The following is a 25,423-nucleotide window of genomic DNA, read 5'->3' as shown; positions in this document are numbered from 1 at the left end:
TTCTCCCTAATCCATAATAAGATTTACTTGCTAACAGCACAAAACAAAACAAAGATATGCTTCTATTGTTTTACTGCTATGGAATTCTTATTTTAAGCTATTCAGAAAAGTCAAGTATAAATCCAGATATTATAAGTATTTAAAGTTTTCCTGCCTAATTCTGATTCAAGGGAAAGCCTTGGTAACTTTGCAAGCTTTGGATCTTTGTTGCTTATTGTGGCTTTATTTTACTTAAGCAAGCAACAATACCTTGCCTGTTCTTGAACAAAGTACTATTTCTTGCACAATTATTTTTTTCAGACTGGTTAAAGAAAATCTCAGTACAGCCCATTTTCTCCAGAAAGGGCTACAAGGAGTTCATCTGATTCCATGGAAAGAGAGAGGGAGAAAGTTTCCTGCTAAGGTTGCCAGCAATTCCTCTGTGGTAAGTGCTAGCTAACAGTCAGCACTAATGCTGGGAGGTTAAAAACTCCTCCAGCACGCTGATCCCCATGGGATAACTCAACAGCTCTTCATTTGTACCAACGGCAGTACCAGTTGAATCTAAAAGTAGATTTTCCCACACCCTATTAACAGCAACATTAGAATGCAGCAGGGACTATCCAAAAAAAGCCTTTTCTGTTATCTCACAGTTATCTTTGAGGAGGTGGCAGACATCCCTGTGAAAATTACCCTTATATATTGCCTCTTATTTAAGGATATGCTGGTACTATCAAGTGGTGCCTTTTTAATGCTGAAATTACTAGCAATATTTAAGAGTCTCTGCACGAGCCTTTCGGCTGGGAGAGCAGCTCCAATAGTTACCTATTTTCCATATATGTAGACAAGCTGTGACACTTTCACCCTTATTGACATGATCTGCATAAGCCATGTGGCTTCCATTAAGAAGGGTCCACACAATATAGTCAACTCTCCATTATCTTGGCTAATAGGAGAATAGAATAACCCAGATAAAGGAAAGACATGCATAATTATTACTTCCAGATAAGAGCCGGCTCAAATATTTCTGCACTGTGCTCCCCAGACAGAGCTTGTACTTCTGTCAGAGCTTGCCAGCTTAGAGTTTATTAAGTCAGGCATTACCTGCATCTGATACAAGCAAGGAAGCTTGGGATTTCCTATGATTTAATCACTCCACAAATATTCTAGTAACTGAAAATCATCTCAGCCATAATTAAATAACAACTTCCATATTCACCCTTTTATATGTTCTGATACTGGCACAGTGTAAGACCCAGTCAAGCATGGCCAAGTCAGGGTTGAATTTAGAATAATGAGGAAAGACAAACTGCCTTAAACACAATAGTTAAGTTCAAGACACAAGGGAATGCAGAAGACATACAAGGATGTAGAAGGACTTTGGATTGGCATGAAACAGTGAAATTAAAACAAGTGCTTCATCTCTTATTTCCAGATAGCAATCTCAGAAGAAGCACTCTCAGGACTGTCACAGGTAACATATGAACTGTCAGAGGTTTCTGACTATCAGAGGTTTCTGTTTTTTTAGTGTGTTGCAATTGCTCAGCCACATTGAACATTTGTCAGTTGTGGGCTCTCATTATGTATAATCTTCACAGACCTTTTAGTACTAATATATATCCTTTCTGATCTCTGACAGCTACTGGTACATAAATTGTATTGTTCAGTCACAAGAGACACTAAGTTCTGTAACAGATATATAGCCAAAATTACCAATAGAGAAAGAAATAATGTTTTCTTACAAAGAAAATTTAAAATGTTGCAAACATTTTTTTTCTGAATTTTTATGGAAGGGAAAGGATACTGAAGAAATAAACTCAGACCTAATGAAATCAGCAACACCATTTCTTAAACATTGAAGTGAATCATTTTATAGAAACCAAACTGTTGCCAGGAAAGTTTTTAATAGTATACTTGTACATGACATTGTGCTGAAGAATTGATGATTATATTCTGCCACATTCCATGTTTCATTTACAAATTAGCATTGCCTTGGTTTGTCTGCACATTACAGTTAGACAGAGCTACACAATAATGCAAGCCACAGGCCAAGCTGTAAAGGGAAAACTGATGGCTCTGATAAATCAGCCATCTCATGTAACTGGCTACAGAAAGAGCAACTGACAGCAAATCACAGTGCCAAACATATCAAATCCCTAAATATCTGTTCATTTTGCTTAAAGCATCACATACAGTGTTTAGATCACTGCGGAGGTCCTGGACAACATTTTCTATACTCCTGGTATCCTTCAGAATCTCAATGCTTTGCGTATATGGATTGAAATACACAGAGAAGGGACGATTGATGGATTTGGCGAAGTCCCTGAAAGGAAAAAAAGAAAATTAACTTCCCTTTTTTCTTTTCCCAGGCACTAAAGAAGAGAAAATTAGATTTTTGAGTCAAGGAAAATAATTTACCTCATCTTTTCTTTGGCCTCTTCAAAACTCTCTGAAACAAAGTAAACTTCCTGGAAAGTAGTGATAAGGCATTCTTGCAAACAGGTTGTCTTTGGATCGAATGTTTTCACATTGGCCTTGTCAGAGAGAGCATGCTGCAAAATACACCACAGGATCTGTTAAACTGGATTTTGATAATGCGGTGTATCTATATCATCTGCTCATATATACAGTTTTTATATCGCTGTCCTGTATGTTTTCTACTAACTGGTAGCTCGTTTTGTTTTACATACAGCGTTTTTTCAGTCTGAACAGTCAACAGAATTTGTTATTTAAAAAGCTCTTACTATGGGAGATGGTTTTTCCTCATAATAATAAAATAATAAAGAGAATGTTCAAAATGCACCTGCCATGAACATATACAGACATAAATGTTCAGATGGAAAAGGGAAAATCATCAAATAACCATCCTTGAAATATTATCTATACAATTATAAATATATATGTCCCCAAAATCTCATTTAACTAGCACAATTAATCTTCATCTTGGTAGGTAAATTGGGTCTGACTAAACCATTCATGTAATCTGTACTTTACATTTTCAAGAAAATCACATGGTATTTTTCTGACAGCGAAAGTGAAACTACATATGTGAAAACCCATCCAATAATGGCAATGTATTGCAAGACAATGAAAAGCATTACTCTTCTGCCACACAACCTGAGCAATAATGCTTCACACAGTACTGCAAAGAAAAAATAACTAAACAGATATAAATAAGTACAGAAGAAACATTGGGCAGATAAGGCAAATGCTACACAGAGCAGAGATTTCTGATCAGCCTTTCTCTTTGTATGACTCGCACACGTCACTAGAAAAGAGAGGTTCAGAACTGAAAATCAGATACTGAGACATTTGCCCGGAAAATGTTTTCGCACTCCCCTTTCAAACTGAATACTTGTGTTGGTTTTTGGATCTACCTTATCTTCTAGAGCACACATATTTTCATTCTCAGTCCCCTGTTACAGAAGTATAAGGTAAGAAAGCAGAGCATATTTAGGTCACCTTTCAACCTTCTTTAGTCCCCTGATATCTATATAGAGTGAAGATGTGAATGAAAAGCATAAAGAAATGACAGGGAGGAAGCAGATCTCTGAGGTCCAAAGGTGCCTCTGATTTCTTTACTTTCCATCTGCATAGACATTCTTTACAGTGGAGTAAAGTATTAACCTTAAGGTATTCACCACAACTTTCATCCTTGCTCTTGCTTATGCTCATTCCTAAATCCCTGTGAAAGGCTCTGAAAATATCATACTAACTCTCAGCCTGAAGTCTCCAAATAGCAGGGCAGAAAACTGGAACAAGAGCCTCTTCCTCCCACCTCCTCTCTCTCCAAAAATAAATACTTGAAAAATTAATGCATGGAATCTTAAAATGTCAGGGAATTAACTTTCTTTAGTACATGTCTCTTTTCCTTCTCACAAGGTTTGCTGTTTCTAGCCAGCCATTAGTTAAACAGGTTTGAAAACAAATATAAAAAAATGGGTTCTCAACCATCATCCTCTTCCAAAAGGACTGCAGGAACAGGCTCACCTTATTAGGCCCCTGCCTATATCCCTCTTGTCACTTTCTCTTTGCAGAACCCTGTTGAATACTTATAAATTAAGGCATTTACCTCCTTCTATTGAAATTAATTTGCCTTTTTTCACTTGGAATTATAATAGATTCCCTGGAGGGTAACTATAGATAAAAATCTCCTCTTAAGGTGCCTTTGTGCTTCCAGGTGAGACTTGGTGGTTCAGATGTCTAAAGCACAAAGTTTCAAAACTCAGTGGACTGAGTGAGGTTGATTCCTTGCAGGAAATCAAGATGATGATACAGGCCATGATTCCATAAGAACTGACTACTTCTGACTCATGGATTCTTTCCTGTACTGTGAAAGGTTCAACAGAAAGGGGGACGGTGTTAACTTCTCTACTTACTAAGGCCTCTGATGGGCCAGGCCTAGTCCTTGGGACTGAAGTTATCAGCATTGAAAAGGGATCCAGCCTTTGACTCCAACATTGTGAGCAACTGTTCTAGTCACTGAGCCCTAATTTTATAAAAGGAGAGAGTTTAAAGATAAGGAAAGGCTGATGCTACTACAGGGGATGTCCTCTGAGAAAGTCTTTCTAGATACTGTCCTCAGATAATCAATATGAAATTACTGTTTCTTTCTGGATCCCAGTTTAGTTATACATGAACAGAGCTGCTGTTTCACAAAGCAACTCTGCAGAGAGTGGAACATGAGGACAGCAGCACATGTGCACCCTGGAAACCAAGGGTAAAGTAGTCAGAGATGTCTTCAAAATTAGGTGACAACTGATCAGTTATTCTTAGGATTCTAGTTTGGAAACAAATGGTGTAAATTCTCGTGATTTCCCATCCGAGATACCTGTCTCCCCTCCAAGTTCTTCTGGTTCTTAGATCAAGTAGGAATTGTCATGACTACCAAAGCAATGTTTCCATCTTTGCAAGTCTGGATGGTGTTTTCAAATTGCACAGCCTGTCACCTGTAACATCTTCTGTTGAGTTGATATGTTAACACCAGCAATGCCAGAGTTCAGCAATTGAAATGAGCCTGCAGACAAGCCTTCAGAGAGACCATAAACTATCTAGCGTGAACTAGAATGGTCAAAACACTGACTCAAAGCTGGCCAGAGAATTTATCAGAAACTTTACAGTGCTGTAAAATGCTGGTCCTTGGCAATCTTAACATTTTGAAGTATATAATCTCAAAAAAAAAAAAAAAAAAAAATTTGTCTGGTGAGTCCAAAAGCTTTCAGCTTCAGGCCTTTGTTTTTTAAATACATGTTATTTACTTATGGTTTGGTTGGACATTCAGTAAGTACCCAATACATATGTCTCCATAAGTAACCTCTATGTTATCCACCTCCAATGAGATGTTAGGGCTAACACTCATGGAAAATAGTTTTTGGTAAAATAGGGCAGCTCACCATCTTGTGGATCTGTGATAACGGTCTCTAATGGCTAGTAATACTATTGGTGAGTATTCTTCAGTTCAAGAAATAAGAATTTGGAGTGAAACTTCTAAATGACTCATCACTGATTCTCAGAAAAAGTAGCAGTATCAGACAGCTTAAGAAGCAGACAATCATTTGTACTGAAAATAAGCATAACAATATAGAAATGCCTCCACTCCCTGCCAGATGAAAGTTTAAAAGCGTGACTGAGGGACCTAACAACTTGTGTCTGAGGCCTAGACTGTCTGATGCATTGTACAGAGAATGGAAGATACAACACAGAATCTAAAGAAGCCTTTTACACATTTCTGTGGTGGCGGCTGGTCAGAAATACTAGGGCATGTCAGATGGCACCAGGCATTTACACTGCACAACTGTGAATCATTTCCTAAGTGACCGCTATCACTGACACATGAAAAAAGAGTTTGGTCTTGTAATTCTTCCTTTGAGTATAAAAATGGATTGCAATAATACAACTCAGAGCTTTTCAGCTTTGAGAAAGAAAACAAATGAAACAAAACCCAAAAAGTAAAATCTTCAGCTAGCAAGGGGGAAACTTGAGATGAGTTATAAATACTGCACTGTCTGAGAAGTACAGGAGGGCAGAATAAGAACACAGGCGAGAAGTTGTGAGTGTGCCAGTACTGATTTTATCTCCTTGTTTTCCCAGGGGGACTACCTAGAGTCTTGAAAAACCTGCTCTTAAATGTTTTTCTGCTTATCTACAAAATATGTTGTGAATCTGACAGTGTCCTGATATTACCGGAAGACTTTGTTCAATAGTGTAATTTTATATGTTGTCTAGAAAAATATGGAAAATCTCTCTGTTTAAAGATTCTTAAAATTAGCATCTCAGACCCAAGAGTTGTTTTCTTCATCCTCTTCAGAAAACAAAGCCAAAATTTGCATTTTAATATTTCTGGCTGGCACTTCTTAAATTATCATTAAAACAAAATAATACAATTGGATACTGTATTTGACTTTAAAAATTTATATAGAGAGATTTTAAGTCTACATCTCTAATATAGAAGCATACAACAGGTATGTATGACTTGATCTACAGCCAACTGAAGTTGATAGGAGATTCCTTTAATGAAAGAGTTCAAGAGAGCATCACACAAATTGAATGGATTAAAGTTTCCAAAGACATTTGAACTGCTTTTTAGAAACAGTTTTAATAATTGAAATGTACATTATTTCCACCTTATCTCTAAGCCCCAAATACATACTGTGTAATAGTGTTAGCTAGAGTTAACCTGACTATATTAGGCAGAACATTTTATAACTACTTACTGTATTATTCGATTCCCCCCAGGCTTCATTTTTAATCTTCTCTTTCTCCTTATTTTGTTGTGCTTTTAAATTTTTTTACTTGATGCTTTCATAGCATGCACACAAGGAGATGCATTTTTCATTATCTGAAATTTTAGGTCTAAATACTGAGTGGGGAAAAAGATTTCAAGGGAATCCTACAGTGATAGGCTGGTGCACACATTTCTCTAGCTTTTACAATTATTTGTTACTAGAGCTGTTGACCAGATTTGTGAAGTGGAGCAGTGTAATACAGAAACAGGGGTGACTGAACAAGCCATTCAGTCCCCCAAACAGCCCAAATACTGCTTGCCATTTCTGCCCTACAAATAGACTCATATACTTCTGAAAATTTATAAAAATTATATATAAAATTGGCCACCACTTTTCTTCCTGTGCATACCAGTGCATTGAAAAGAGAGCTGATAGGGACAGAAGTTGGAGAAAGGCTTTTCTTCTTGCTCACAAAAGCATATTAATAACAAATGCCTGTGCAATCTCAAGGGCATCCTCAGTAAATTTGCAGAGAACACCAATTTGGGCAGCAGCATTGTTCTGATGGAGAACAGGAAGGCTCTGCAGAGGGATCTGGACAGGATGGATCAATGGACTGAGGCCAGTTCTTGAGGTTCAACAAGGCAAAGTGCCAGGTTCTGCACTTGGGTGCCATCAACCCTAAGCAGCAAAGAGTGGCTGGAAAGTGGGACATCAGAAAAGGACATGAGGGTGCCGGTCAACAGTGACCAGGAGCCAGCAGCGTGCCCAAGTGGCCAAGAAGGCCAATGGCATCCTGGTCTGTATTGGCAATAGCAGCACGAGGGCAGTGACTGTCCCTCAGCACTAGTGAGGCCACACCTCAAGTCCTTGTCCAGTTTTGGGCCTCTCAGTCAAAGAAAGACATTGAGGTTCTGCAGGGTGTCCAGAGAAGGGCAGTGGAGTTGAGGAAGGGTCTGGAGCACAATGATGAGGAGCAGCTGAGAGAACTGGATTTGCTTAGCCTGGAGAAAAGGGACCTCAGAGGACATCTTTCACTCTCTATAGTTGCCTACAAGGGGATTGTAGACAGGCAGGGGTTGGTCTCTTTACCCAAGTGAAAAGTGGCAGGAAAAGTGTAAATGTCTTCAAGTTGTGCCAGGGGAGGTTTAGATGGGATATTAGGAAAAATTTCTTCACCAAAATTGCCAAACATTGGAGTAAGCTACCCAGGAAAGTGGTTGAGTTACCATCCTTGAAAGGTATTTAAATTATGTGTGGATATGGCACTTGAGGACGTGACCTAGTGGCATATTTGGCAGTGCTGGGTTAACAACTGGATTTGGTCATCTTAGAGAACTTTTCCTACAATGATGAGGAGCAGCTGAGAGAACTGAGTTTGCTAAGCCTGGAGAAAAGGGACCTCAGGGGACATCTTTCACTGTCTATATTTGTCTACAAGGGGATTGTAGCCAGGCAGGGGTTGGTCTCTTCACCCAAGTGAAAAGTGGCAGAAGAAGTGGAAATGTCTTCAAGTTGTGCCTGGGGAGGTTTAGATGGGATATTAGGGAAAACATTCTTCACCAAAATTCCCAAATACTGGAGTAGGCAGCCCAGGAAAGTGGTTGAGTTACCATCCTTGGAGGTATTTAAATGATGTGTGGATATGGCACTTGAGGACATGACCTAGTGGCATATTTGACAGTGCTGGGTTAGCAATTGGATTTGGTCATCTTAGAGAACTTTTCCAACTTAAACTATTCTATAACTCTAAAGTCAAGGGAGCAAAACTCAACATTTCAAGATCAGCCTTCCTAGCAGCAGGGTTACATAAGTATTTAAACTTCTATGGGCCATAGCCATCCCTGTCTAAAGCATGGCAGAAGTTATTTCTGAAAGGATGTCTTCACTCTGACACCTGTGAGAAGTACAAGCGTTGCACACATAATGAGGGACATGTCATGGCCATGCAATCTGAGTCAACATTGTTCTCATCATTTTCAGAGCAATTGCTGCCATCAATAAGGATTTCAGCTGCAATCAGTCTATTAGCATTACCCACCTTCAGGTCAAGGAAGAAATTTGCCCTCCCAGTAGGTGCTAGGAGGGAAATTGCTTTCCCGAGAAACAGTAAAAAGTGACAATGACTTGATGCAAGGCTGTGCACCAAAGTCATGGGTGCCCAGACATTCTCCTTCCTAAGCATCTCCCCGAAAATATTTTATTCCTGCCAGGATTGTGGTCTAGAAACGGCTTCTCCCATGGTCATTTTATCAGAAAACTTAGCAGTTCTTTGCATTTTTTCCCTTAACTTTTATCTTCTTTTCCACCCTGCAGAACACTTCCACAGACTTTTGGAATATTTTTCACCTTATCAGTCCCTTCATGGAGGTGGTATGGTGCTGTTCTATTCCCACAGCACGCAAGTGCTTAGTTTATCAGTTTAACTGAAATTTCTAACTTAAGATCAGTATATGCAAGATCTGGTGAAATTTAGTATCTTATGATACACAGGAGGTCAAATCAAATTATCTAGTAGTCTCTTCTGGCATCATATCTACAAAACATATATATAGTGTACTAGAAAAGTATATAATATTATTGACTTAGATCAAAATTATTATGACATATATCTGTAGCAGATCAATATAGTCCGTTAATGTGCAGATTATTTAGCTTTTAGCATTGCTTTTCAAAAGGATTATTTTTTGCATTTATACTCTCAGTTTACTGCTGAGTAAAGAACCCAGATCTGGGGGTCACAAATGTGTGGTACCAAATATGCAGACTTGACAAGAATAATGCATTTGTTTATGACATTGATGGTAGAAGATTTATTATGTTCTTGACTCTTCACTTCTTTTTTATGCCCTAAGATTTTGTAAATGATATGGTAGGTATTTTCAGGGTCATCACCTAGCAAGCTTAACTGTTAGTTTAAATAAAAGTTTAAATAAAAGGCCTTTACAGAATCCTGCAGAGTTTGGGGGTTAGCACTGAATGTTGCTGAGCCAAAGGAAAACAAGTGGGGCATCTTCATCCCTTTTCATTCAAACATCTTTGCACTGTGAGTATAAAATATTGCCAGACAGATAGAGAATGTTTCTGTGGCTGGAGTATGCAGAGAACTGAGAGCAACTCTAATGCAATCAAATAAAAAACACTAGAGAAGGTAATTTCCTTCAACATTTTTTACTACTGGAAGTATAGCAGTTTTACTAATGAGTTTCAGCACAAATATTCACAGTTACAGGTAAAACAGCAAAAAGGCACTGAGATACTTCTATTAAACTGCCAAGTAGCTCACCAAAAGCCAGCCCTGGAGGGTGGGAAGATGTGTAAACACAAATAAATAACAGATATGCTGCAAAATAGTTTTCAATACTCTTCCATATATGCTTTCTAAATCCAAATGTTTACCTGCAAATCCACCAAGAGTTCATTTGGGTCTCTGAAGATGGTACTCCTCCCTCTCTTTACCCTTCCCTCCCATCTTGCTAACTGAGAGATGTATTATGTCCCAAAATAATACAGCTGTGACAAAATACCTTTTGCTCATACCCCGTGTTTTCTAGGCATCAAAAGAGGAAATTAATTATCCACATCAACTACTCACACCATGCAAGGTTAAACACTTTCACCCTTAAAAGAATAGGGCTCTATGTATTGTAACATAGGCAAATTCAATGTGAATTTATACACATTCCTTAATTTTAAATATGATTAATCTACTGAATCAGGATCTTAATGAATGCTGTTCTTTTCATATCAATAATGAATCCACCCAAGTACACTGCATTACTTAGAACAGAATCATGTCCGATTTCTAGCATTTTGTTGTGAGTATTAAAAATACGTGCTCCTCATCCAAACACGGCTTTTAGAGCCCAAGGCACTCTTACCTGTTAGAACCCTTGAGCCCCCTTTGACAAGAAATGAAAATTCAAACAGAAATCAGTTTTTTAGTTTATAGTTGCTTTGGTACTTTGGGCCTTACAAGTCCATTTCATGCTTCACGTGCCAGCTGATATTTCAAACAAAGCTTTTAGGTCAATACTGTATTTTAAATACAAGCTTTTTATCTTGAGAATTTTAACTGTTATTTGAAAGCCAATATATTTACATCCAACTATTTTTTTTTGTTAAGATTAAAATTTTACTATGCTTTAAGGGTACATACCTTTAACTCTCCAATAGAAGACAGAAGTCCTGCCCCATAAGCACGCAGTTGTCCTTCTTGCTTGCAAAGGCCAAATTCAATTGTAAAGAAATAGCACTGTAAAACATACAGATATTCAGTACAAATAGTATAGTGGCAAACGAGCACTTCAGCAATAACAATCAATACCATATTCACTTGCCTGTCCCACTTCTTTAGAATTACCTGCTTTGAATATAATCTCAGATAACATGTATTATTGCTGCTAAGTAATTTAAATGTCATGTTCAGCAGTAAGGAAACTTTGCACAACAATTTGGGATTTTGTTCTTTGTCTGGGTACACAAGCAGCTCACAGGAATGACCAATTAGGAACAGACAAGCAAGATCATTTTTAGGTATCAAAGATGCTGACAGTGGCCTACAGAGGTTTTTAAAACCTTCAGAAATAAGTGAGATACCTCAAAACAGAATCCTGCAAGGTAATTGGTCTGACTGTCTAGGAGCATCTGAAGATCTCTAAGATGTTGTTCAGAGCATTCAATTTTAAGCTCAAGCTGATATCACTTTAAAGTCTGATACATACTTGAGTTGTCTTGAGCTGAAATGAATTTACTTATATGTATGTTCTTAAGAGCCTTCTTGAGTTGAGGCCTTAGTCTTCACTAGATTTTATTCTGTCATAAATAAAGAACGAATATGGCATTTGGCTTCTTGAATTGCAGAAAGAAAATTATATTCAGTCAAATGAATTCCCTTGATGAATGAATTCACTTGACCAATTACAATTGGTTTTTAGGTCTACATTCCATCAGGTAATGTATCTGACCTGTAAAACTGATGACAAGCTGCAAAAAGAGATCTGTTAAATCAACATAACAGTATTGTATCCAACTTTGCTGCACCCACCTAACAAAGTTAAATGTTAGGAAGATCATAAGAAGCACTGACAGCCCACTGGGCACTAAATGCTAAAGGTCACGGTCACTTCTGCTCTGATGGTACTGAATTTTACACTGTTTTTTTTACAACATATCACATGCTTTTTGATATTAGATCAAACAGTTGAGGTTAAGATAGTAACTATTTCTACATATGAAGGTTTTAGGAAGTTGAGTCCTAATTTATACAAAAATATTGCACATATATATACACATATCCCTATATATGTTTGTGTTTATTACACCATCTGACAATTTCAGGTTTTGTGCAAAGGGGCATAACTCCACTGAACCTAGAAGATTTACATGTCTTTGCAGGAGAAATGAATTTAGGATAAGAAATTACCCAATATTTTGTACTAAATTTTAGGGGTTTTAAGTAACTTCAGAATACATCCTAATACAATGTTGGTTTTTTCCATTCACTTCCTCCTTAACTCCCAACTCTTCCAGACTGAGTATCATATTAAATATAGAATACCAGAAATTAACAGTTCTTTTAAGTTCAACCAATCTTTAGAAATTCAGAAATTATTAATTGCTTAGCCTCATAAAAGTTTCTGTATAGCTAGTGATTCATACAGCATAGCATTATGCAGAAGTGTATAATAAAAAAAATAATAAAAACATGAGCCCCGCATCTGATCCAAACCTGCTCGGTCAGCTGAGAAGAAGAAACAGTGGCAGAGACTTCAAATGTCTCAAGTCTGATTCCGTCACAGTAGTCAAATGCACAGATATCCATAAAGGGAGGTGAAAGCACAACATCATCAAATAAAGCAAACAAAGAAACAAACCCAAAATACCAAATTTCCACCTCTGGCTATGCTATTGACTCAGGTAAATCAAGCTGGCATAAAATTTTTCAGTACATCCAGTGAGCTGATGTCACCACTTAGGAGTGGTGGTTTCCAAAACAAATGGTTTCCAAAAATATTGTCTCAGGGACAAACAGCCAACAATACAAAATTACAAAGGCATCACAGAAGTAGTGAGTGAAGCTGAGCGACCTATCACAGAGAGTACAAATTTCGCTTCCCTGCCTGAATATTTTGCCAGAAGAGCTAGCAGTAGGCCACAGTCCTGTTTGTATACATGCTGACACAATTAGAAACTATAACTACTCAGCTTTACACTTAAGCCCTACTAAGATCTTTGAATGCGTCCCCCTCTTCATCAGGGTTCCGTGTAGGAATCTATCAGGTAGTAGTCCTTATGCTGCTAACAGTAACATTCTGACAGACATACAACAAGATTAAACTCCTGGTAAAACACAGTGATCATGCTCATTTTTATTTTTAAAACCAGCAGCAACTAAAAAGGAGTCTGGTGTTTGTATGTTTTAGATCTGTAAGAGAAGCACTTAATCCCCACATGTGGAGCACCTCTACTGTTGACCTTTCTTAGGCTGGAGAAGACCAAACCAATGTTATGCTGCTCACAGGAGAAAGTCAAATGCCCACTTAGCAATCTATAGGGCCAGCAGAGGGAAGGAGGAGAAACATTCTCCACTCCTCTGAGGATGTGCACTCTGGAGGCTGGAAAGCACAGAAGGAAGAGGAGCTAACACAGGCGCCAGAGAGAGCAATCCCTGCTGTCCAGAGTGAGCAGTGTCCTGTCCACAGCATAGGACTAGACAGGTGGAACTTGATTCCACTTCCTCCTTGATGGATAGACAGTACTTAAAGAGGAAGCTTCTTTTACATTGGTTCAAAAATTATTATAATTGTTACTGTAATAAAAGGGAGTCATATTTATGAGCTAAGGCTTGCTGGTGAGAGCCAATCTTTACTATTTATAAGACTTGTACTCTCAGTATAACTAACTAAAATAAAACACATAAATGGCAATACGTCTGCCTACTACTAACTTGTGATATCAAACTGCAGCATTAAGAAAAGCCTTTCAAATTAAAAGCCGATTATAAATTTTCCACATGCAACAACTACAGTCTTGGATTTAAGGTTGCCCTGCTTAGCCAAGAAAGTGCAAAGCTCACCCAATGCTGCCATCTTCAGATCAGTAGTCAGCAATACACGACTCCCCCAACACGTCTACTCATACATGCAAAGGTGGCTCAGTGGACTAGAGTGTGCAGGCTTTGGTAAGTTGTGTTCTCAAGCCTACAAACATCGAGGCATACTGATAAAGAGTTTAAATATTAACCATAAAGGTACACTTTTTATAGACCAGACACATAGACACCCCAGTAAATGTGTCTCTTTGTATGGTAAACTACAGTTGTGATATTCTATATTACACACAGGATAAGCACACTGGAGTGGGAATGACTGAGCAAAGCAGGGGCTGTTGTGATGAACACATTTTTTGAAGCCTCGCCTGAAGACAAATTTGGTTACATGTAGGCTGGTAAAGGCAAGCACAAACAGGGTCATCCAGGCTCTCCTGGTCTAATTTGAAATCTTAGACTTGTCTCTGACATACTCCCTAGACTGTGGCCACAGATATTTGGTTCCTCTACAAACTACAGCAATACCTATACTTTACTTTCAGGTCCACCTCACCTTTGGGGTGAAGTGTGTATTTGCTACAATTATAGATAGGCTCTTGAAGTAGGAAAGGTGGCTTTCCATGTTGTATAAATTCTGGAGTTCTTAAAGAGCATTACTGTCACCGTCATATTTCCTGGAATAATCCCTTTGCCAGGATTTCTCTCCTGGGAAGCTGAGAAGCCTCAGAGAAAAAGGAAAACAATAATTGTCTGATTTGCTTCTGTGTTTTGCTGCTTTGGCCTGTAATTTAGACATTGTTTACCAACAGGTGGTTGTTTTATTAGTTTCATATTAATTTATTTTTTTTTACTTATTTTCCAATCGCAGCCAAGCTGTGTCAGACTCTGGAGAGAGAGTCACGAGTTTTTCATTAATAAAGGAAAACAATAATTGTCTGATTTGCTTCTGTGTTTTGCTGCTTTGGAATGTAATTTAGACATTGTTTACCAACAGGTGGTTGTTTTATTAGTTTCATATTAATTTATTTTTTTTTACTTATTTTCCAATCGCAGCCAAGCTGTGTCAGACTCTGGAGAGAGAGTCACGAGTTTTTCATTAATATCCTTTCAGCCTTCTGTCTGTATCCTTTCTGTATTCTTTAGTATAGTTTAGTATAGTATTCTTTAATATAAAATAGATCATAAAATAATAAATTACCCTTCTAAGCACATGGAGTCAGATTCATCATTTCCTTCCTTCGTCTAGGAACCCCACAAATACAAGATCTTACAGTAAAACACTGCTCTATTAGTCAAATCAGCAAAATGAGATGAAGAATCAAAATGCCAAATGAGGGATTAGAAATAATTTTTATACCAAGTGACATCAATCAAGACTGTGCCAGGAGCACAAGACTGTCTTCAGTATCATTTAATTCTATTTCTCTTATTTATTCAAAAATATAAGAAAGATACTTTACAGTCATGCTCATGAAACATTATCTAATGGGTTCAAAATTATTCAACAGATGCATGGAAGAAAATCCAATTAAGGGCCATAAAATACTAATATAGCAGCTTTCTTCCTTCAGAGCCCTTGAATCAAAAGTCATTGGCAAGTAAAGCAGTACATCAGGAAAATACCACCATATGGCTTTCGACATATGCTGTCCTGCAGACATCTGCAATTGCCTGGGTCAGAGACAAGATACTGGGGTAGCTCGTCTGGCCAAGTGTATATGTGATTTTAGGAGTCAGATCAGTTGTCCTGCTATTGATAGGAAAGATATAGAGAACATCATGCCCTGGAAAACTCCAAACCTGGTCTTCAGGGTAAACATAGTGTCTCTTCTTTGTATTCAGATACTGCCCTGCATTATAAACTGGACTACCATAAGAAAAAGAAAAAAAATCACTGACAGCTATGACAGCTAACAGAAAAAATCGTTATTTGAGGGTGCTTAGATATTTTCAAAGGCAGGAAAAAAAGGTCTGATAGGCTCAATTCTCCTCACCTGTCTGGTTTCTAAGCCTTTGAAAATCCCTTCTCACACCACATCATTTTGCATTTGAGAATCTCCCTCCTGGGATCTGTGCAAAGAACTTGTGCATAGTGTTGAGTCCTAGTGTCACAGAGTCAGTAGTAGAAAATCTGACTTGTTCTTAAAAAGGCCTTTCAAGCCATTCCACTTTGCTTAGTTTTCTTATTTTATAGGTGAAGACCAATACTTGCATCGCTTGGCAATTTTCAGCGCACAGTACAGCATGAGATTTTATCTGTTTTCTGAAAGTACCTTATTAAAATGTTGTCAAGATGAGTCCTGAGAACACCAAGCATGTCAAGAGCTAATTCACTTGTGCTCCCTGCCACAAGTGGGGAAGGATGAGAGATTGTGTAATTGCATGACTGCAATCTGATACATGGGCAGAAGACTCACCACTACATGAACTGCCAATGTCATGGGCCTACAGCCCCAAGCTGATGTGTAACAGCACAATCACTCTATATGTATATAAAATTAGTTGCCCTGAAGACAATACAACTATTAATATATGTAAGTATTCAAAAGACCAGCGCCAAATAAATATTCTTAAGAAATATATTTATCTTGTTTTTACAGGATTGTAGATTTCAAAGGATATTAGAATGCACCACTCAATTCAAATGCATGTATACGTTCACAATATGCAGAGATTAATTCCTTTTTCTTTAGGAGTCCTCTGATATTTTGCTCTAAAAATACTCACCTAGAGATTAAATCTCTCATAGAGTTGTAATTATCTAATAAATAAATAATTATATACCACTGAAAGACTTTTAAAAATCCCATTGTTAGAAATTAATCCTAAGAATTAATAAAATAAAAGTGTTTTCATTCCCCTGTAAAAGGTGCTCAAATTGCAAGCTACTCTCAATTCAGAAATATATGTGACTCTCATTTGTGCTTTCTTTCTTCATTCAGAGCTGGTGCAAATAAATTTTTTAATAGTTGCTTATTTTTCAATCTCAAAAACATCAACAGTCACAACAACAACAAAAAAAAAACCACAAAACACAGCTGGCATTTCACATTTGACTGAATTATTCAAAATTCGGTGCGTTGAGTAGTATCAGGAATGCTCTACTACAAGAAACAGATAGATGTAACAAAGGTAACCCAGGCAACTAGCCAATACAGCCCAGTGTTGGAGCCCAGACCTCAAGCAATACCAGCTATTTGACAGCTATTCATGTGGGAACATTATTGAGCAGAAATGCAGGGAGATATTTGAACAACAAATAAATCTCATGATGAGCTTGTGAATAGATCAAAAGCAGAGGAGTAAAATTCGATAGCCAAGTCTCATTATAGGTGATTCACTTACCTCTAACAAAAGCAGTGACCCTATTCACAACCAACAGCCTTTCTAAATAAAAAAAACAAAGTTTAATTCTTCAGATTTACCTTCTTGAAGAATTTATTTTAGTCTGCCACTTTGAAAAGCATTTAGGCTCAGTGAAATGAGGTTTCCTTCAGGGATTGCAAAGTGAATATATTTAACAGTAGCCTCCTTTTTCCCTCATCTCTCTTCTTTCCATTCAGACCTTTCACTGAAGGTGAATGCTTGGAACAATCTCTTTCTAAATAATAGTTTGAGTAGATGTGGTGCTGCTCATTAGAGTACTCTGGGATACACACACACCAGCCTTCACATTTCTGTTGACAGTCACAACACACAGTACCACTACATGCAAATTCCTCTAATGCAAGGCTTGACATACTCACAGAAAGCATGGCCTATAGTGAGCTCAGGGAGGCTTAACCCCTCGTGAATATTTTGAAATTATGCTTGTTTCTGCAGAAAAACTCATAATGGTAACCACAATAACATTACCATCATGCATTTGTTAGGGAGCAGAAAATGTACCTCAAGCAGCACAAATAAAGAGGTAACACTATATCTCCAACACCGGGGAGCCCAGCCAAGACAAGACAATGTGTATGGCAGTTGCCAACCTTGGAGGTGCAATATGACTTCCAGAATAAGACCTGGAAAACACTCCTACTAACAATTTTGTGTGTCTTGAGAGAATATTTCTGTTATTCATTCTCACATGAAGGAGGCCCTCTTGCTGCTCTAAAGAGCAAGCACAGAGAGAGGAGGATGAAGCACTTCTGGGATTTTTCTGCTGTTGCAAAAGAAGTTAGTTCCCACACATAGCTGAAGTCACATAATATCCCACTCCATGTTTGAATTGCTTCAGAATAATCTGAACTTAGGTTTGTCTGTGCAAAGATGATGTCTGTCCATCCCACTCATTTTATCTCAGCCAAAAACTCTGGAGCTCTTTGGAGGTGAAGAATCAGGAACCTCAACACTTACACAGAAAGTCTGGTGTTTCCTGGCAAGGCAGCAATTCCCTTCCACCAAAGCTAGTGGTCACAGAGTTGGTGCAAAAAATCAATGCTCCCAAAAACACACTTGCTCAACATTGCCAGAAATAGAACTCCTGTTTTTTTCAACATAATTAACTAACAGTGCTGAAGCTTAATATACAGCTAAGAAGATGAGATCACTGAAACTAGAAACTGCTGCTTAGATAATTGTTAAAGTCATTGAAGTCCTAATGCTTCGCCCTTCCTATTTCCCCTTCCCTGTCATTTGACTCTTATCTAGAACAACTTCTAAAACCTGAGGGTTTAAGGTTTATTAATTTCATGTGGAGTTATTAAGAAAAAATGATGTGAAATAATGAGCCATTTCCTTTCCACTTTATTTTACAACATATAACACGAATTCACATTCAGTGCTCCCTATTTTAGCTGAAAAGAGCATTCACTCATTTCTTTTTCAAGCTGTTGATTCAAATTTTAGTCATCCAGAGATTTCACACAGGTAAAATAACAGGGACAGTGAGGTTTCTTGACATGTTAGCTGGGACTACATGAGATAGGATCCTCTGAAAGTGAATTAAAAAAAAAAAGAAAAGAAAAAGCTGAGCATATCACTCTGTTCAACCATTCTTCAGTCTATGCTGCCTCATATGACACACTTAGTTCATTAAGATCCTTCAAAATTCACAGGATGCAAGCAAGGACCGTCTTTATGGGTTTTCATTCCTGTTTTACACCTCTGCCCTGCTACTCTTACAGATGAGGACTTGGCACTAACACAATCTATCAAAGCAAGAACGGTCCTGATTTGCTAGGGTACAGGGGCCAGGGCTAGCACCCCACAGGGTTCTCCTCAGCCTTGTGGATTATGCTACAGCTTAGAGAGTATGATTCCTCCAGCAAGAGCCAGGGACTTGAACAATGACAGGAGACATCACAAAAGTGAGAGAAAAATCGAAACAAATACACATACAAAGACATGATTTGTCTGTCCTTTGCCTGATGGCATACTGTTTTTATGGGTCATTGACCTTAGGACTGTTACCCCAAATTGTGAACTGCCTTGCTTAGACTATCCAGAGAACAGACAAGAAACACCTCAGACACTTTTTTCCCCCAGTATCACAAGCCAGAATCTCTACAGAAGCCTAGTCAGTCCTCAAGACATATTTACCACAGTTACCTGTAGACCTCAGCCCCAGTCCAACATTTTTTGCCTTCTCTAAAAAGGCCATCTTCCACTCCACGGCAAGCATGCTAAGCAGGCAACTCAGAAAAGAAAGCATAAACTTGCAGCACTCCGTGAAATACTCTTCAAGATGGGGAGGCAGAGTTCATCTTTTTGAAAGGGCTGCAATGCTCCAAGGAAACTGCAACAGGGGAAAACTGGCACATGATTCTCTTCCACTTATCCTGGGATAAGCTTTCAACAGACTGGCTAAGTAAATCCAGAGATTATCAAGTCGCAAAGGTGAAGCAACTAATCACAGCACAGGCTACCCTCACTTTTTTGTAAGCAGGGAGTTACTGAACCACTGCCCTGTCCCAGTCCACTGTCAGAATTCATTACTCTGAGCTGTGAGGCCTCTTTAGAAACTACCCTGGGCCAGCCCAGAGACAGACCCCTGGTGTCCTCCCTAACAGGTATTCCCATGGGGAGGGCACCAGGCCACCCTGGTGTGGTGTGATGCTTCTCCTGATGCCATTCCCTGGGGTAGGCTGTGTCACCACTAATTGCCAGGCTAATGACTATGACGGTTGTACTGCAGGAAGTGAGGCAGGAGAGCCACTGAGCCTCCCATGTCATTTTAGCCAAGGAGGGGTATGAGCTTCTTGTGTACGTGATCAGCTGCAAAACTCCTAATGTATCTGCTAATGAGGGAAGGCTCTATCTTCAGAAAGGGGAGCAACCTCCTGGGGATAAAAGGATATCAGACCTTTTTCAAGTTCTGTAACTGTGGGGGCAAAAACATATAGAGAGAAGAGACAGGGACAACTGGCCAGTGAAGCTTTAAAATTCTAAATTCAAGGAAAAAATGCGCTATTTCTTCACAGCCATATTGATTTCAAATTTATTTTCAAAGAGCAAAAAAGAGATAGGATTTCATTCCAAAATTACCACCATCCACACTAATTTTCTAAACATTTTAAAAAGAAAATTAAGTTTTTGTATCTCTTTACTGAAAACTGATTTAATAGCTGACTTGTTTTCAAACATCACAGTTTCTAACAGAAACACTGCATTTAAGCTCAATGTTCTTTTAATCACATAAATGCCAAGGGACTCCCAAAGCTTTTGTGACTCTTAATGCATTAACTCAACCTGCTCTGCAAAAAAGAAGCAAAAAAGATTGTAGGCATAAGCACAAAAGTGTAAGTTCTATTCATGTCAAGCTGACAGACAGATGAAAGAAGAAAAGTAGCTCAGGAAATTTTAAATATCTATTAATTTTGCTACTAAAAATATATCCAAATTGAAGATGTTTTTCACAGCCCCAAACAAAATCTTTTCCAAGTATAGTTGAGCGCCTTCTTGCACCACTCTGATTTTCAGCAGTGAGGGCATATAAAATGAATCTATCATAACCACAGAGTAGTCAACTGAGTCACCACTAACTTACTTGCCAGCAGTGTGTAAACACAAAGCAAAGCACATGAACGTGTATTCAGCAAGGTGGAAAAAATATACTGAGCAAATACCTGTGAGCAGAGAGATTGTGGCTATTCACTGTACCAAAGTCAAAAGAAGGAATTTTTGGTCTGGAAGTGACTTACCAAATGTGAAGATCACTCCAAAATTGTCACTCGTGATCAGGTTTCCATGGATATGCAAGAATTCTGTGCTTGCGTAGGTCCTAAATTCATTGCAGACATATAGTATATATCTGTATATAAACCAATATGCCTATTCAAAGACGAAAAATTAATCCTATAAATGTGTTTACATTTGAGAGATGTAAAATGTCTTGTTAAACTATAATTTTAGCTACTTTTATGTAGTCAAACTATATAATTGTTACAATTACAGCCTACTGATTCAAGGTAGGGAACAAAAATCTCTAGGGGAAAAAAAAGACTAATACACTTCACACGGGAAAAAAAATCATAATCTGTGAGTACCTGCTCTTTCCAGCATGTCTTGAAAAAGCCCTGAGCTCAAACTGCTTTATCTAACGCTATTAGCAGACACCTTCTTTGTGAATGTCTATAAAAAGTTCTCTATAAGGTACAGAATATACAGAACTTAAAGCTGACAATTGAAACAAGGTTCTTCAATCTAAACTAATGCTACATGTGATGCAAAAGCAAATTAAGAGAATAAGACAGTGGAGGGGTTGTTCAAAGTGTGCCTGGAAAGGGCATCACCATGTTGAAATTCTGTTGACCTTGCACTGCAACAATTTCAGCCACAGCTGGAATCAAACCAAAACAACCAAAATTAACAGTCACAAGGCCCTTCTCTGTAACCTTATCTTTGGCTTCAATAATGCTTTCAGATTTAGAGTTCTTGCTTTAACTTTCAAAAATCATCCACAAATAAAACAAAAACCTTTATGCAATAACTTCAGAAGGCTTGCTAGCTCTAAGAAGTAGCTAACAGAATTTGTTGCATCCTGTACACAAGTTTGACAAAGGAAGAGACACAACTGCAAAATTGTATGTCCTACAGAATCAATTAAATCCTTGCAGAAACCCTCTGTTCTAAATAAGATGTTTAGGAAAGTAAATTATAAAAATTAATTTTACAGCAACAAATTCTACTTTCATTTGCATGTGTACAATTCTACATCTTTTAAGTGATAGTACACATGGAAATGAGGTTAGCATTTAGCTCACTGACCTAGCTTATTGAAAGCAATGGCAAATTTGCCCCCGGCCCTCTGTAGCAGCAGCATTGGACTTATAAATATAAAATTAAGCTATACTTGCAAAATTATTTTGGTAGATCACCCAAAAGTATCTCAATTAAAAATTTATGGGACCATACTCCATCCAGCATTTTGATGCCATTTGATAGAAAGGTGAGCACAGGCATAAGAGCCACTTCTGAAGTTGCAGCATTAAGGAATAAAGCCCTTGGCATAGTTACGGTTGCCAGAAGTATTTTGTCTTACTTCCATGCTTTAATCTGTGCATACAAAGAAAGCACTCAAACATGCTGGGTGAGATAATTAGACTGAACACATGAGGTACGTCCAGTCCTGTGGTTGTGAACATTAAGTTGGCATCTGTTCAGCTCTGTACAGGTATGTATTTTAAGACTCTTTCCATATGTTACTGTTTGGGTTATGCATAATGACTACATGTATGAATGTCCTTTTGGAAGCAAAATTACTTACTGAACTACCCCAGAAAATAAAAAGAATAGTGAACAGTTTGAGGACATCAGTGAGGCAGCATCTGGAGTGCTGTGTCCAGTTTTGGGCTCCCCAGCATAAGAGAGAGATGGAGTTCCTGGAGCAAGTTCAGCAAAACACTATAAAGATGACTCAGGGACTCAAGAGCATCTCTCTTATTAGGAGAGACTGAGGGAGCTGGGTCTGTTCAGCCTTCATAGGAAATGACTGAGAGGGGACCTCAGTCTATCAGTATCTGAAGGCAGGGTGTAAAGAGGATGTTTCCAGGCTCTTCTCAGTGGTGCCCAGCAACAGGACGAGAGACAATGGCAGAAACTGATGCACAGGAAGTTCCACCTGAATTTGAGGAAGAACTTTACCGCAGGGGTAACTGTGGGCTGAACCACATTGCCTAGGGAGGTCATGGAGTCTCCCTCACTGGAGACATTCAAAAACCATCTGGAACACAACTCTGTGCAATGTGATCCAGGATGACCCTTCTTGAGCAGGAAGGTTGGACCAGATGATCCACTGTGGTCCCTCCCAACCCGAACCATTCTGTAATACTTTGACTCTGTGATTACATATAACTGTTTTGGTTTCTGCCTGAGTGCAGAATCTCCTGGTTTCCTTCTCCAGATGTGGTCACTGACCCCTGAAATGAGGGTTGGGTATGCAGGGAAGCAGCCAAGGTTGCACAGCACAACGCAGCAGGATACAGCACAGATCCCTGAGCAAAGGAAGCCTGGAGTTGGCCCATCCCAACACCACTGTGGGTCCCAGTCAGGTAAACGGACAGCTGCATTCAGGGAGCTGCTCCTACGATAACCCTCCCTGCAGTCACCAAAGCTATTTTTGCACAGGATTCCTCAGCTGCTCTGGCTCCATGGAAAGCATGGGTAAACCCAAATCCTCTACCTGTGCACCCACAGCACAGACATTCCCTCAGTCCTAAGCAGGACCTAGACATGGCTGAAATGAGCTGCTGAACTGAACACAGTGAACTCCTTCACACACTGAACTCCTTCATTTCCCCATATACCTGTGTACTACTGCTGGAAGACGTCCATGTCTTGTACAAATGACTTAAATAATGTGTTACAGTGTGAACAATACCTACACAGAGACCAGGATTCTTTCCTTCTGCATACTGGTGAAAGCTCAGGGGCAGTCAGGAACAGCAGCAGCAATATATTCCAAACCTCTCCTTTATTGCTCTTTTCCCCCCTGATATTTAAGCCTTTATTCCTGAAACTTATGATTGATTTGTTAGTAGTTGTTACCCAAAATGTATGTCTTATTGTTGCTCACTGGAAGCTTATGCAGGATACTTTCTTTTTTCCTGGTTCTATAAAAGACACTTTATGTCTTTTTGCTAATACATTATCAACTCTAGGTCAAAAGAGAAAACAAATATGCAGAAAATCCTATCAAAATTCATAGACTCTTTTCAACCATTCCTCAGCCTTTCTCAACTGGATCCAACACTGATTTGGAAGATGCTTGCCACTTGCATGCACTCCTAAATTCTACAATCATCTTCTAAGCTATTTTTCAGGCTCACTTTCATTACTACTGTAGCAGAGCAAATGTTCAGAGTGTGAGCTATTGAACTACTGGCAAAGATTACTACTGCAGAATCTGCAATTTCTTAATGAAAATGAAGTTGCTTCTGAAAATAAACAAACGTAATTAGCAAGCCAGTGCTGTGTGAAATTTGCACCATTCTCTTGTTAACCTCTATGTCAAAATGTATTACTTGTGTGCATGAAAATTTGCATTTGCAGTTCAGTAACCTCACAGATTATGATCTAACCACTTTTGGAAACAAAATGCTACAAGTAATAAAAGCAAACCTAGTCTCTGGCTGCAATTTGTTATTTTAATAGAGCCTTTATCTTTAGCGTTTCTAACTGCTTAGGGCTTGATCTTCATAAATCACATCCTGTCTAAAATGAACTATATTATTTCTACAGTAAAGTTTCTAATTTCTTCCCTGCTCCCAATTAAGTCAAATTAGCTCTCTCTTTCATCTAGCTTCCTCATTACAGGACTGGTCCCAGGGATACATATTTATTAGTACTTTACAGAAAAACAGTTTCTAGTTATTTGTAAGGACAAAATTTTGTCTGTCAGAGCAGCATGAGATCCTTTCAAGAAGGAGGTTACTGACTTGACCAACTGGGCACCCTTGTAGCAATACACCCTTGTAGCTGGTGAGCCCTCTTTCACCTTCTTAGCTTTGAGAGACCCACTATAAAGCACAAGACATTTCTTTCTGAGATTAACACATCCTGTGTTGATCACATACTGATCACATCCTTTCTGATCACATACTGGAGGGACTCATATCCTTGTACAGGGATGCAAGATGGATCTACTGAATCCTACTTTCCCTCTGCATCCAGACTATTTCTTTCATCCCTAAGCAACAACTTGTGTCAGCTCTACAACACCAGGTCCAGCCTTCCTATCATACTAAAGGTTCCCACTTCTACAGCAAGCACATCCCAAACTGACTTGACTTCACAGTGCTACTCTTAATCAAAACTCAGGTGACTGATATATCCTTTCTCTTTTCCAGTTCTAGCTGGAAAGGATTCAGGGAAGGAATAACATCCTCAATAGCATGAGAAGTGACTAAACAAATCATTGGTTTCCTACCCAGGAAAAGAGAGACCTAAGCAAGAAAATGTGTTCTGTAATCATGATGGCGTATAGAAAGCCTCCAGCGATGATTTGATTATTCTCTCTTCATATACAAAAAACCTAGTAGGAATCAGGTTAAAAGCAACAAAATGAGACAGCTCACCAGTTGAGCCATAGAGCTCATTGACAAAGTTACTGAAGGTACTAAAAATGTACATGTCTTTGAACATAAACAGCTGTCTCTGGACAGAAATCCTTTCAAGATAATTAGATACATAGAAGTCACATTTGTGAGAACAAGAGCTCTTCAAGTTCCTGATTGATGAG

At 38.6% G+C, this 25,423-nt stretch overlaps 1 protein-coding gene across 1 annotated transcript in view; it reads right to left on the bottom strand.

Moving 5' to 3' along the window:
* Positions 1 to 1,466: 1,466 nt before the first annotated feature.
* TPH2 (tryptophan hydroxylase 2) overlaps positions 1,467 to 25,423 on the bottom strand; it is a 50,866-nt gene continuing 26,909 nt past the window's right edge. Inside the window, exons 9-11 of the mRNA XM_039704055.1 lie at positions 10,864 to 10,959; positions 2,398 to 2,531; positions 1,467 to 2,302 (exon numbers count right to left, since the gene is read on the bottom strand). Coding sequence (XP_039559989.1) covers positions 2,128 to 2,302; positions 2,398 to 2,531; positions 10,864 to 10,959 — 405 coding nt within the window. The 3' untranslated portion in view covers positions 1,467 to 2,127. The remainder of the gene's footprint in view (positions 2,303 to 2,397; positions 2,532 to 10,863; positions 10,960 to 25,423) is intronic.

Source organism: Passer montanus, unplaced genomic scaffold, assembly GCF_014805655.1.
Source record: "Passer montanus isolate IOZ18808 unplaced genomic scaffold, ASM1480565v1 scaffold17, whole genome shotgun sequence".
Lineage (NCBI taxonomy): Eukaryota > Metazoa > Chordata > Aves > Passeriformes > Passeridae > Passer > Passer montanus.
Note: the sequence above shows the minus strand (reverse complement) of the source record. Positions and strands in the feature narration are given on the sequence as shown.